General features: G+C 36.8%; 1 protein-coding gene across 1 annotated transcript; it reads left to right on the forward strand.

Annotated features, from left to right (window-relative positions):
- The first annotated feature begins 1,004 nt into the window (after positions 1–1,004).
- On the forward strand, positions 1,005–14,765 carry LOC131960326 (HMG box-containing protein 1-like). Its single transcript, XM_059325501.1, has 13 exons — positions 1,005–1,097; positions 2,085–2,189; positions 4,117–4,224; positions 4,335–4,536; positions 5,648–5,774; positions 6,751–6,862; positions 7,803–7,912; positions 9,381–9,537; positions 9,617–9,761; positions 9,846–9,964; positions 10,948–11,134; positions 11,222–11,363; positions 12,223–14,765. The coding sequence occupies exons 2-13, from the start codon at positions 2,099–2,101 to the stop codon at positions 12,238–12,240; spliced, it is 1,518 nt and encodes a 505-aa protein (XP_059181484.1). The 5' UTR covers positions 1,005–1,097; positions 2,085–2,098; the 3' UTR covers positions 12,241–14,765.
- Positions 14,766–15,181: the final 416 nt, after the last annotated feature.

Genomic DNA, 15,181 nt, shown 5'->3' on the forward strand with positions numbered 1-15,181 from the left:
AATGTACATCATGGGTCAAAAATGACCAGCATTAATTTTCCATGTTATTTCATGCTGGCTGTGTCTTTTTTTCCATTACAACAGATCATTATATCCATTTTTCTTTTCATACTTTATGAATAAAAAAGTTTTTCTATTATTACATCAAATTTACACACATGGGTCAAAAATGACATTGTGCATTAGAAGCGTAGTGATACAAAAAGGGCTTTTATTCAAAAAGTAAGAAATTAAGACAAAAATAGGAAGTATGATGATCAAAAACAAGTTAATTGAGGAAAACCTGGAATACTGAATGATGAAATTAATGTATTGCAAAGATATAAAATATTTTTAAATAACTTAATCGGGTCACTTTAGACCCATGTTGTACATCAAAGGGTTAAATTGGTTACAAACATGTGTCTGTTGTCCTTGACCAAGTTACTTGACTGAAACTACCTGTTGTACTAGTTGTACTTAAAGTATAACATTTTAGCTAAGGGCTATTTGTCTGCGACACACATACTTACATTTGTCAGTGTTTTCAAACCTGATTTTTAGTGTTCTTATTATCATTACAAATAAGCACTTATATGCTTTTCGGCTTAAATGTGAATATTACATTATGAACTTTAAGTTCTTCATATTGCCATTACATGATCTTACCCACAGATAAGGAGATAATGTGCTGCTTTCTACCTTTCTTGTTGTGACAGGATAATTCCAGTGTTCAAAACACGCCATTGTGCTAAAAATAAGCTTTGCTCCTTATATAGAAGATCAGATGTTTTTTTAATTGTTACTTGTGGCACTTTTGGTTCAGCCATCTTTCATCATCTCAACCCACCCAATGTTTTATTGTTGTGGCGATAATAATGAAGAAAACAAGCTGCACTGAACTGACCAATGAGGATGAGAGAAGCAGTAGATTGACGTCAGGCCTGGCCAATAGGATCGTCGTGGGCAAAGTGTTTATACCAGCCCCCTTTCCCGTACAAGGCGACTGTTTTGGTGAGTTAAGGAAAGTTCATTGAAATCATTTATGGGTTTTAAAACGTCGCATTTGAAAAGTAATTTCACCAGTTGAACGAGTATTCCCTGAACTTGACACACGGGTAATTATTTGAAGCTGACAACGTTTAATTTTTGCCTGAAATGCAGTTTCGCTGTCGTCTCCGTAAAGCTTCATTGTTGACGTTAGCGTTAGTTGTTTTGTTGTAACTGCATTTGCGCAACAGAATGGCTCGTCCATTTTTATCTATTTAAACTTGTTTTTCAAACCCGGAGCTCACTAACGTCGTTCGTGTCCATCAAAGTACAAACGCAGAAAAAATACAGAAGCGTTTTTGTCGTTTTCGTCGACGGAACTTCAGTGTTTTTACGGCACTTTGTTACGTGACAACAAATAAAACAGCTTCGTCTGAATTTATCGACGTTTAAAACGATGACACCAGTTACACTCAGTCACAGTCAGTGTATTCTGGCTGGTTAACGTCGTGTTTTTACTTATTTTAAACTACTTGATTCAAATGTATTATCGCTGTCCTCTCTATTGAATGAATGGGCTTCATATGCGCATGCGTGCAGGATCTGAAAGTTTATAAACAAGAGTGAGTCACATGACGAGAATATTGTGAAATGGATAAGACTGACGCTCTTATCTTGTTTACATGTTTGAATCGGGATCCTTTACTGTATTGTTTACAGCTATATCGTATACTAAATAGACTGACACTTTGAGAATATGTCTAAACTTAGTTGTTATTAGGTAACCAGCCCAGTGTTACCTTATGTCACCCTGTGTCTCCTTATGTCACCTCGACCATTTATAGCCTATACATTACAGCCCAGTGGAGGATAGAGTTTCTGTCTGTATGTGTGCGTTAGTGGGTGCTTGACCCATGGGAGTCTGGTACATAGCTCATACAGACACAGACGCCAGTGACATTAAGCTTAGTGCAACCTGTAAGTCATATTTTCTGCCTAAAAAATACTTCCCATGTCCTTTAATTGGACTATTTACGTTAAAGACTATCATGCTAATAAAGTGAGACTTGTTGGCTATCGAGTACACAGATAATTACTTGCCTGAATTTTTTTAGTGACGGTGGACATCATGGTGTGGGAGGTGGTGACCCCAGCTGTGCTCTCCAGTGACCCCAAACATCAGAACGTGCGGCATGCTGAGCCTGAGGCTGAACACACAGGTAACTACACAGCAGCAGATTGTAGAGTTAACTTGCATTTGTACTGAAAGACTAAAACATCTATAATTTCCTGAAAATGTAATCAAATTTCTACTTAACTTGATTGAAAATGTAACAAAACACTCAGTACATTAACATGACACTTGAAAAAACAGAATTATTGCCTTAATCTGACTATAACTGGACAATTGAAGTGCATGTATTCGTGTTAGTCCGATTGATGTCGGAGTTCTCCATATCCAATTAGGACACCCAGATAATGTGATTGGAATAGGATTTTCGCCAGCATGTATGACAAGACAACGTATGTGTGCATGCTCCACCCCCGCGCTGATGTATGAACCCGGGACAAAAACATCCAAGAAAGCTGTCGCATTAGCTGGTCTGATTAGCCATTCGCACATTAGTCTGTCAGAAGCGACGGCACAAAGTGTCGAACTGAGGTCAACCAGAAAGGGGGCCATATTAACCCACTGAAACGATGCATATCGCCACCCAGTGTTGAGGAGGAGGACACGTTCCTGTCAGTTATTCGATTTTCTCAGTTGCATGTAAACTGGAACAAGGACAGAAGTCCTATTAGACGGCAATATCGATTTTAAAGCATAGCTCGATTAAACTGTGCATGTAAACGCAGTGACTGATATTGTTATAACATTTTTGCAGATATTGTAATGCCTTTCAGTGTTTTCTTTTCCCCCCACAACTGATTATGTAATAATTTGAAAGGATTATGTCATAAATTTAAAATGTATGCTTTTTTTTTTCGGAAATGAAAAGTGTGGAAGTATACAACATTTATAACTACTGTCATTTTAGTTGATTGAAAACATTTGACTCAGTGAAAAATAATTGTGTTGATTTTCGAATAGATACCATCGCCATTATTTCTCCATAAAATGTTCTTTTTCATCAGATTTAAAACTTATTCTTATGGAATAAAGTGTTTCCTTTGCCGTGGCTAAAATGTCTGTATTTCAAAAGGATTTCAAATGAAGAAAAAAAGTTAACCTTAATACTTCAGTCCATTCGAACAGAGATTAAAGCAAGAATAGATTTGTGAAGCTGTGCAGTTCTCTGGGGTGAAAAGTGTACACTGTATTGAATTAAGTATTATATGAATTTAAAACTGCTTTAGGCACGACGCCTGAGAACTTCAAGTGCTGTTTAAAAGAAGAAGCTTTTACTTTTTTACACAGTAGCACCCCCATGGATTATAATACAAGTTAGAAGGCCACTGCTTTAACTGATGTATCTTTTCTTGGTCATTTTTAAACGCCTGGCGATTTCTTTCCTCATCAGGCAAAATTTGCAAAGTAAAACAGTATTGCATTATCTGTACAGCTGCTGTTACAGTATCATTCAGGACATTGACTATCTATTGGTCAAGCTGTTACATTATTGGGTTTCATTACATGTTTGATAAGGTTCAGTGCAAATGTTTGTACATTTTAGGTGTCGGTAGACTCTCAATAACTGGTCAACATCTGCATCCTTATACAGTCATGGAAAAATTATTAGACCATTGTTTTCTTCAATTTCTTGTTCATCTTAATGCCTGGCACATTTCCATGGTTTTCTTGATAATAACCAAAATTATCAAGAAAACCATGGAAAATGGAAAAAAGAAATTGCAGAAAACAAGGGTGATCTAATAATACTTTCCATGACTGTTTTTAAAACACCATTAAAATATGTGGTTTCTGAACCCAGGCCGAAATAAAGCCAATGACGTCATTAAAGTAGTTGATCTTTCCATATAACTATTTCCTAACAGGCTAATCACTGAAGCCCTACTTTAATATACTAATAATTCATAAGATGTGAGACATTACTCGTGGGAATGGAATAACAAAAACAACTGTCTAAAGCTATTCTTCCCTTTATTGATATTATCACGTGTGTTTCACTCTCTCTCTCTCTCCAGTAGTGATGATGGACACAGATGCAGACCAGTCACATGACCTGCTCTGCTGTGAGGAACGCCTCCCTTCCTCACCCGGCTTCCCCACCAGTGACACGTACATGGAATACGGTAATGCAGCGGGTTTATCACAGCACAAATGAATGGCTTCAGTTCTTTCAAAGCAGACGTTTCATTTCGGCAGCAAAAGTTTCACTAAAATGTTTGTCTCGTCCTCCCAGATGACCTCCCAGACCTGCAGGAGGTTCAGGAGGAGGCGGAGCCAGCAGCGCCGCCTGTCTACCAGGTGCATGTGGGTGTGTCACACCAGGAGCGACACGCACACACACCTGACACGCCTCCCGACACACACTGGCTGACTCAGCTGGCTCATATCGCCACCGGACCTCAGAGTCCCCTACTGCAGGAGTCTCCTACCAGCAGGTTGGTGGGCTTCGTGCTGAAACATGAATATTATTAATACAAACATGTTACAGATCCAAACAAATAAAGGAACCAAACAGAGCACGACTTCATGCAGCACGTTGTGGTTGCTCCTGTTCATTTTTTTCTTATTTTTTCTAACTTTTTCACTTTCTTCTTAAAGTAATTTCCCCCTGGCCTGGGGATCAAACATTATTTTTCTACATTTACTCAATTGAACAGTTTAATGCTTCTCTCTTATGTTAAAAAAAAGTTGGCCTGTTGTCTTAGAGGACAAAAATGTTGGTATCAAGAAAACTTCCATTAAATAATTTAGTAACTTTATTTTCCATTTTTTTTCTGGCTGGGATATGTCAATGGTTATGTCAATAATTGTTTTTATATTTAATCGGTCCCCTTTGTGGACAAAAGTGTCCCCTTCCTGTAACTGCTATAAAAAATACTATATATGATAATATGTAATATACAGTCATGGAAGAAATTATTAGACCATCCTTGTTTTCTTCAGTTTCTTGTTCATTTTAAAGCCTGGTACAACTAAAAGTACATTTGTTTGGACAAATAAAATTGATAGTTTGGGAGTTTAGTTTAAGAGCTGATATCTAGCCATTTTCTTTGTTTTTTCTTGATAATTACCGAAATCATTATGTCAAAATGTACCTTTAGTTGTATCAGGCATTAAAGTAAACAAGAAACTGAAGAAAACAATGGTGGTCTACTATTTTTTTCCATGACTGTGTATAGATAATGTTACTGCTATTGTGAAAAAAAGGAAAGTAAATCATTTTTATTTATTACTATTTTCACTGTCTGGGATTTGTCAATAATAAGTTACATCTAAAACATACAATTTAAATGTTTTTACTCTGAAAAATATCAAAGTCAGTCATAAAATATAATTGTAGAATGTAAACTATTCCTCAGATTATTAAAAAAAAGAGAAAACAGAGAGGAAGTGACTTTGGTGTGGTCAGTGACTTTGAGGCTTTTAGCTTCAGTACTTCTTCTAAATATGCAACACTTGAGCAGCCTTGTGTCATTCTGCTACATACGTTATAACAAGTCCGAGCACTCACAGCCTCCATTCCACTCTTGTGCCTGTCATTTCCAGCTCCTCTTCTGTGTGCCTCACCAGCAGCAGCAGTGATCTACATTCCTACGCTCGGCCTCCTCCCCCTCTCCCCGGCAGCACCCAGTCGTCCCACAGAGGTCATGGCAGGGAGCGTCGGCGCAGCAGGGTACAGCTCATGTTTACCTGCTACCATCGCTCACTCTCATTCATGTCAACACAAGATCCAAAAAATATCTTTTAGCATGTTTTGGCTTCTGAAACTGACTTGACCATATCTAGGCACTGGAAAAACCAATGATGTCTTGAATTAAATCCAAATATACTTATTTTGAGCAATATCGGCTTGAATAACCCAACTGTAGTAACATTAAAATAAACCAGAAATACTTGAAACAAGCACGTTTTGGTGGTAGAAAATGCTTTTAAAATAGCATTCAAACTACATGCAACTAAGACTCTCAACTGGAACCAATATTTTAGGTAACAGTCAATCCTAAAAATAAGTCTTTAAACAATAAGATAATTAAATAAGCACATAAAATTATGGTCAGTAGGTAAATTATACTCAAAACAAGATAATTAAGATACTATTGCTAGATATAAGAATAAAATACTTGGTAAGCTTCATGTTTTTTGCAGTGAAGCTGTATGTGCTGCACTGCAAAAAAGGTGTGTCTAAAAACAAGATAAAAACACTAAATCTGAGGGAATCAGACAGAACACTTAAAATAAGAAATTAACTCTTAAAACAAGATAAATTATCTAACACTTCTAAATCTAAAGTTTTTTTTTTATCTTGGTAAGAAACAAATAATTGTCAGTGCACTCTGCTTGGGCCAGTTCATCGCTGCTTGCAGCTTTAATTTATCTTGTTTTAAGAGTTAATTTATTATTTTAAGTGTTCAACACGCTTATTTCTAAATTTAATAATCTTAATTTAAGAAATCTTGTCAAGTGAAATTATCTGTCCATGCAGCAAGATCATTTCCCTCAGATTTAGTGTTTTTATCTTGTTTTTAGACAACACATTTTTGCAGTGTCAGTAATGAGCTGCTGTACTGTGTGTACAGCACATTTCCTGGCTGTTTGGCAGCTGTTTCTTCCCGAGTCGTGCCTCACAGCGCTGCTTCATGTTTCCACAGAAGAGCAGTGAGTGTGGTTCAGCCGTGTCCACCAGATCCTCTCTGTCTGATGATGAAGACATGGGCTGGAGCTTCTCCTGTCCTCCCACCGCCTGGCACTGCTTTCTCAAAGGTACACAAACACACAGAAACCCTTTTGTTGCTACTACACTCTTTTTTTCTTTCCCGGGAAGACATAAATGTGAGATATAGTTTGAGGCTATTGTTTATATCTCAGCTACAGGTAGGCCTGTCACCATAATCATTACATCGACTTATCGTTCAATATATAAAAATGGACACGATAGTTTTTTTCTGGACTCAATATATTATAATTTACATGCGTAACTTTTTATGCTTTTATTTTATTTTAAATAATATAATACATAATGTTTATCTCAGTGCAATTTTTTATTAACAGCGCCTGAAAGTTTTGTTTTGGTTGTAGATTATTTGTTTAAGTTTTATTTATCTAGGATATTTTAATATTTCTTTTCCACATTTCAGTTCCAGTGTTTAATATTCTCGAGATTTAAAAATTCTTTGCTGTGGAAAAGGATGTACTTATTATGCTCTAATATCATTTTAAAACTAAAACAACAACGATACTATCATTTATTGTGATAAAGTTTCTGGGAAAAGATATCGTCCTAAAAAATGTGTTATCAAGACAGGCTAGCCTAGTTGGTTTTTTTTCATCTTAATAAATTAGAATATGATAGAAAAGTCCATTTCCAGTAGTTCAAGTCAAACAGCCCCAACCAAGTATTGAGTCATATAGATGGACATACTTTTTAGAGGCCAACATTTACATATTAAACATACTTTTTAAAATTGGTCTTTTGTAATATTAAAAACATTTAGAGACACTGAATTTTAGGTCTTCATTAAATGTAAGCCATAATCATTATATTAGAAGAAACTAAATAAATTAAGACATGAAATGTTTCATTCTGTGTGTAATGGATCTATATAATGTGTTATTTCCACTTTTTGAATTGAATTACTGACATAAATACATTTTTCTATAAAATTCTAATTTATTAAGATGCACCTGTATTCTCTGTCATCAGGCACTCATCTGCGTTTCCACAGCGGCTCTAACGTGGCGTGGCAGGACGTGGAGGACCTGGATCCTGCTGATGAAGACTCTGGTGATGAGGAACAATCCAGATCTCTGAAGGTGAATTATGCAAAAGATAGTGGCTGCTTCAGAGTGTCAGGCCTCTGAGTTCAAAGTGTTCTGTTTTATATTTCCTCCATCTCATCTCTCTGAACTAGCAGCTGTTTCAGGGTGATTTTTACAATTTACTCACTGTGGCTATGTATTTCACTGCAATATAAAATACCTTTATGGAATTAGCATGATCATAGCTAGAAGTGTGAACAACTCAAAAATGTCTTTTGTGCAGAATAACAGTTATAACATACATCATAAAAAAGAAAAAACACAATTTCTCTGATCATTTTTTTTCTAAAACTGGAAAAAAATTGAATTTATAAATGTATTAACACTTTTCCAAGTGCACACAAGTGTCATGAATCCTGGGGGAAAATTGGTCTCCAAATGCTATACATATTGAACTGTTTGCATTTTTACAACCTCTACTTACAGCCTCTCCTGTCCTCTCCTCTCTGATCTGTGTAAACAGCCTGCAGTTCTGTCTCATTTTCAGTGAATATTTGTCACATGACCATTAGGCCTGTCACCATAACGCATTTTTAAGGATGATATATTTTCCCAGAAACGATAAACGATAGTATCGTTGTATCGATGTTGTTTTAGTTTATAACGAAATAATAATTACATCCTTTTCCACAGCAGTGTATTTTTAAATCTCAGAGAATATTAAACATTGGAATTGAAATGTGGAAAATAAATATTAAGATATCCTTAATAAATAAAACATAAATAAATAAACTACAACCAAAACAAATAAGATTTTCAGGCTCTGTTAACAAAACATTGCAATGAGATAATCATTATGTATTATATTATTTTATTATTAAAATAACATATAAACAGCTGGAATGGCTGCTTGGGAAATATAGGGGGTATTTTTTGGCATTACTTTAAACACAACACAAAAAGTCACGCATATAAACGATAATGTATTGAATCCAGAAAAAAACTATAGTGTCCATTTTTATATATATATATATATATATATAATGATAAGTCGATATAGTAATTATGGTGACAAACCTAGTGACCGTTCATCTCAGCAGAATGAATCATTACTTCCCAGTGTTGCTGAGGAGCACAGAATTGAATGTTTTTAACAGTTTCTAGTTACTCCAAACACTTTTTTGTGACATATTAAATTAGACATGTAGAATAAAGTGATTTTGACAGAAATATCACAATTTTGAGTTTAATTTTGACCACTTTTTCTAAGGGAAACTTTTGTAAGCTTTGATCTGTTCAAAGACAAAGAAAGTTCAAATTTTGACGATGATGCCTGTTTTTACAGATTCTCGCCACAATAATACACTGTATTTTTGGCGATCCTATGAAGGAAAGCAGCAACAGCAGCATGTCAGTTTAGTTTATTGTTATTATGTTGAATTGAAGTCAAAGAAAAGATCCAGTGTCACTGTCCAGAATGAGTTAAAGCACTGTTTGCTTTAACTCATTGTAACTTTTGTAGAGTTACGGCTCTGAGGGTCTGCAGCTGGTGGAGCATTCAGAGACGGTGTCGTCTGGCCAGGCTGTCCTACAGCTGACCTTTGACCCCGGGGCATTCGGACATTCAGCCGTAACCGCCCGCTGCCAACTTGACCACCCCTTCTACGTCAAAGTCAAAGGTAGGAAGGACGACTAGACAACACTGCAACTGTTAAAAACATGATATTGACGTCGTTCTGCTCTCTTACTTCATGTTAGGCTGGTCGTCTTTTCACCCGAGCCTGACCGTGGTGCGTTATGGGATACCGTGCTATGAAATGGAGGTGGGAGATGTGTGCCTTCCTCCAGGACACAGGGATGCCAAACACACTGATGACTCGCCCGTCTTTGACACATTCAGGAGGTAAAACACGCACCTGTTGTCAACCTGAAGTATCAGACTGGTTATTGTGTGTTAAACACCTTTTGTTTTCTGTTTCCCCCTTAGTTATGACTTCACTCCTCTGGACTCCTCTGCCGTTTACGTGTTGAGCAGCATGGCCAGACGGCGGCGTGCCTCCCAGTCCAGTGGGGGAGCTGTTTCTCCAGACAGAGACACGTCACAAGGTACTCTACTGCATATCTCCTGCATTTTAACATACTCCATTGTGTGAATAAGCAGAAACATTAAAGGGAGCGTTTGGATGTTTTGAAGTGTGGTTGTATGAGGTACTTACTCACAGTCAGTGTGTTACTGCAGTAGATAATGGAGTGTTAAACATGCATTTGAGCATGAAATATGTTAATTTACTGCACTGTAAATATATTTAAAATTGCAGTTTCATCATATCTGGTGAAGTGCACGGTCCTATATGTGGCCCTGTTGCAGTGTCCATGAAAAATTGTGGCCCCCTCCAGCATTAATCTGCCCATCCCTGACCTAAACAAAGGTTTAAAAATGTTATACCCATTTATGTGTATGCTATATTTACAATATTTTCACAGATTTTTGTTGCTATCCAAAACCGTGTCAACCGTCACTTCCATTTTCCTACACGAGTGCACTGATGTGCTCCATGCACTGCCGCAGATCAGCATGTTCGGTCACAATGCGTAGAAATACAGTTGAGTTCTACGGTTGAGAAAAAGTAGTGCCAATTGAAACGGCTGTGGATAACAACAAAAAATAGTGGACACAAAGCACACATTCAAGACCAAACTATAACACTTAACTGTACTCTTACGCATTTGACCGGCAGTGCTCAAAGCATATAAGTGAACTTATGTGTAGGAACATGGAAGTTCTAAGGCTCCGAAAAAGTAGTGCCAAATGATACTTCTGGGCATAGCAACAAAAATCAGCTGACATATTCTAAATATAACGTACATATAAACGGGTATAACATTCTTAGGGTTGGCCTTTGTTTAGGTGGTTACTACTGCAGTAATACACTGACTGTGGGTAAGTATCTCATACAACCACATTTCAAAAACTCCAAACTACCCCTTTAAGAAAGAACTGTTCAAAATCACTCAAGCAACACAGAGACAGCAATTCAAAAAAGAAAGAAAGCAAAGCTGTAAATTATGGATCTTCTTGAAACCTGCAGGCTCCCACAGTCCAGGTGCCTCCCACTCTCCTTGCCATACGACAACCAAAAGCCAACCAGCCAGCACAGCAGGAAGTAATAATAACGCCACAGCCAACAAGTGCAAGCGGCCAATGAACGCCTTCATGCTGTTTGCCAAGAAATTCAGGGTGGAGTACACACAGATGTACCCAGGCAAAGACAACAGGTAGGAGTGACCCGTGTCTGCACGTGTGGCGTTTCATTGTTTGACGTAAATAATGTGTGTGTGTGTGTGTGTGTGTGTTTGTTTCAGAGCGATCAGTGTCCTCCTCGGGGAGCGGTGGAAGAAAATGCGAAGTGAGGAGCGGCGGACGTTCACCGTACAGGCCAAAGCCCTCGCAGACGAACAGAAACGAATCAACCCAGACTGCTGGAAACGCAAACGAACCAACTCTGTAAGGAGACACACACACACAGACATCCTTGTACTTCTATCTTTGTGATTGCCCTCATTGGAATAGTTAATTCCCTAACCCGTATATGGGCTGAAATATATGCCACTAGAAACTGAATTTGAATTATCTATCTTTGAATTTGAATTGCTTAACTTCGTAGGGTAGTTGAGGCAGAGCAATCGAGCGCAGATACACAGAGCGCCTCTTCGGCCAATCAGCACTTCCGTTTTTCTTTTGTAACATTTGTTGCCACTCGCCACGAAACGGAGGAAGAAGTTAGACTGGCTTGACCATGGATGAGGCTGGAACAGAACGGAAGTGCTGATTGGCTGAAGAGCGCCATGGCAACCGGGTGGCAACAAATGTTACCAAAAAAACGGAGGTGCTGATTGGCCGAAGAGGCGCTCTGTGTATCTTCGTCGCAGAAAATTGAAGATTTAGTATTTTTAATAAAGTTTTTCAATGCACTGATTCAAATTGAACAATACAAATTCAAATTATGTGATTCAAATTCAGTTTTTTAATGCAATTTTTCAAGTTAAGCAATTCAAAATCAAATATAAATAATTCAAATTCAGTTTCTTGTGGCACATATTTCAGCCCATACCCTTAACCTAACTTTCACACTAACCCTAACATAAACATGAATGCAACCTTCACCCTAAAACAGAGTCTGAACTCTCAAACAGGCCTTTAAAGAAGTGAGGACCGGCTGAAATGTCCTCACTTCACAAAAATGTCCTCACTCTGTTGGTTAAAAACATGTTCTGCTCCTCACTAGGAAGTACAAGAACACGCACGCACACAGCTTAACTCTGTGCTTTATACTGCTGTCTAATGTCTCCTCTGTGTCCATCAGGGTTGTCAGGGAAATTAAGGCTGCAGACAAGAAGACAAGAGGACTGTGGGACACACACACACACGCTCACACACACAGACGTGACGAGGAGAAAAAGACAAAGAGAGCAATGTGTAACCTAACACAACGCTTCCATATATTTCTCCTATAGTGAGGGTTTCATTCAGTCTTTTTAAGGTTCTCACAGCAGTGAGACATTTTGACCTGCTCTTAAAAAATGTCACTTCTTTCTATTGCTTTTAAAAGGTGCTTAATGTAACATTTTAAATGCTATCAATTATTATCTCTTTATAATAATTACATCAAGTTATAAAAGATTACATTTTAATGCCACAGAGCACCGTAGTGTCTCCCTCCAGAGAGTAATATTTTTTTCCAAATTACATTTTCTAAGCAGGTCAACTGGGTTTTATTTTCGACTGTGACAATAACTAAAAAAAGAGATTCTGGTCATTTTCACTCAGTTTCTCATCATGTGCTTGAAACAGGTGGAAGTTGTGGTGCTGTAGCATTTAAAGTAGAGAATGTAGCTATTTTCCCAAAATTATATATTATATATAAAGAAATATATTGAGTATTTTCTTGCCTGTATTACTTGCATTTGCACACATTATATTGCACAAGACTACACATATTAACATTGCTTTCATGTAATATTTGGTTATTAACACATGTAAACCATGAATTCTCAAATAGTGGCCTCTGGGTTTTATTTACCTCGACTCGAAGAGAGACAAAGCCCTTATTACAATTTTCTTTTTAAAATTTCCAGTGGTTCAGGCGACAGCATCCTGTCACTTCACTGGAAGAGCTTTATTTTGAAAATGGAGATTGGTATCAACTTCCCTGACAGTTTGTTGGGAAAATAAAATAAAATAAAAAATTTCCTGGTAGATTTAAGGCAGTGGTTTTATTAAGTTGAATGGATGTATATATACTAGCAACAGAAATTTCCCCTGGCCTTTGTTTTATTGCTTTTATTTGAGAATTTAGGGTAATTATCACATATTGTCATAAAGGATATAGAATCACATGGGTATGTTACAAAAAATTGCCATTATAGCAGCAAACAACAGCAAGACACGAACTAATTTGATTTGGATTCATCAGCCATCATCAAGTGTCCTTGATTCCAACATCTTTATGTGCCATAATCAAATTTCCTAGCTGTGTTTTATCAAATTATGCTAATCAAAGGACATTAATACACGTGAGGCTTGTTTCACTCAAGGCGTTTCCACTGGCTTTAAAGAGTGAAATGGAAATAGTATTTGTCTTATGAAATGATACAATAATATACAAGAAAAGCAAGCAAACACATTTAAGCTTGATCTACTCCAATAAGCTTTGATGACTTTCCTTTAAATTCTTTTTTTATTTTAAATAGGAAAAGATAACAAAACAGTTTCTAGCTTCTGTCGGGCAGGTAGTGGCCACACTGATAACTTCAAAATGTTTTGGGACAGAACAGGAAGAGAAAAAGTTGTGTTTTTAACTTTGATATTATGGATAATCTACTCTTAAAGTAGCACCTTTGGCTCAGATGATGGAAGTCTAAATGTTTGGTTATTGATTCTTGCATAGTTTGAAGGAAAAAACCCATTAAGGACAGTAAAAGTCTGATCTAAATTGTTAATTAATTTTTAAAACAGATGGAGAAGAAGTTTAGCTCGGTTTTTATGAAAAGAAAAAAGTTTTGCCAGGTGAAAAGTGTCAACAGAGGCCAAAGTGTCAAACTACCCCATGTTCTAAATAGGACTCAATTATTCAGGTTTTCTTCCAGGTGAAAGACGAGACATGACAGAAATGTTACATAACTAGCTTACACACAGTACCTTTTGTTTCGAGTACATGAATGCTGATCCCAAAAAAGAATCGCCTAATGTTCTTATTTTCTCCAAACTGATCAGGCTTAAAACCATTAATACCTGAAATGAAGCCTCCAGCATCATGGCTGTTTTCTAGACATCTATTGTGTTTTGTACTTGAACCAGACATTTGGCAAAGCGAAACACCTGTCAGCTAGATATGATTCATCTCTGTAATGTGATATTATTGCAAGTACTTATTCATGCAAACACAACCACTGCAAACATGAACATTATGTGAAAACTGACAGATGTGGAAACCCAGATGTGTGAGGCTTTAGCAAGTTCAGTCCCAGCAGAGTGTGAGGGAGGACGGGGATCTACTTGGTGTTTAAGTGCTTGACATTTCTACAGAAATAGTTAAAAAAAAAAAGAGAAATATTCCTAGGGTGGGCACTCATATTCTCACTGCATAACGAGGTTTATTGTTCATGCACTATATACACTTTATCTTATGTGACTGCTACAGTATAATGTGTAATGAGAATATTAATATGATCATATAGAAATATATATTTTTGGTTTAGACTTAATCTTTGTTAACCTTTGATGGTTGTGCATTGATTATTTAACTTCTGTTTGTCTTTACTATCATGTCATGTACAGGTTGATCAGGGGAGACAATGCAATACAGTGTATTATAATATAAATAAACGCATGGTAAATCTTTCATCTACTTGTGTTGGGTCTTTATGTGCTGAAGAAAATGAAAGTTTGAGTTTGGGTCGAAACAAGAAGTTTATTTTTTTTCCCTCCCGAAAAAAAGAGACAAGTTTAAAATCATAAACAAGTTTGGAAACAAATGCTAAATGCTGCTGTTTCGACCTGTTGCTATATACAAACTGCACCAGTGTACGGCTGGAGATACAGGTGTAGACATTAAGCTGCTACTGTAATCATAAAGATAAAAAGAGAACATTCCATTAAAACTATAAACATGATCAATATGTCCAGGCTAAAATTATCAAATAGAATCCACACAGTTATACTGTATATGTGTAAATGACTAGAAAATCACTTTTTATAGTAAAATAGAAAATATATAGAGGTACAGTATAAACATACAGTAATTTGGCCTTTTGATGTATTCA

Source organism: Centropristis striata, chromosome 22 (assembly GCF_030273125.1).
Source record: "Centropristis striata isolate RG_2023a ecotype Rhode Island chromosome 22, C.striata_1.0, whole genome shotgun sequence".
Lineage (NCBI taxonomy): Eukaryota > Metazoa > Chordata > Actinopteri > Perciformes > Serranidae > Centropristis > Centropristis striata.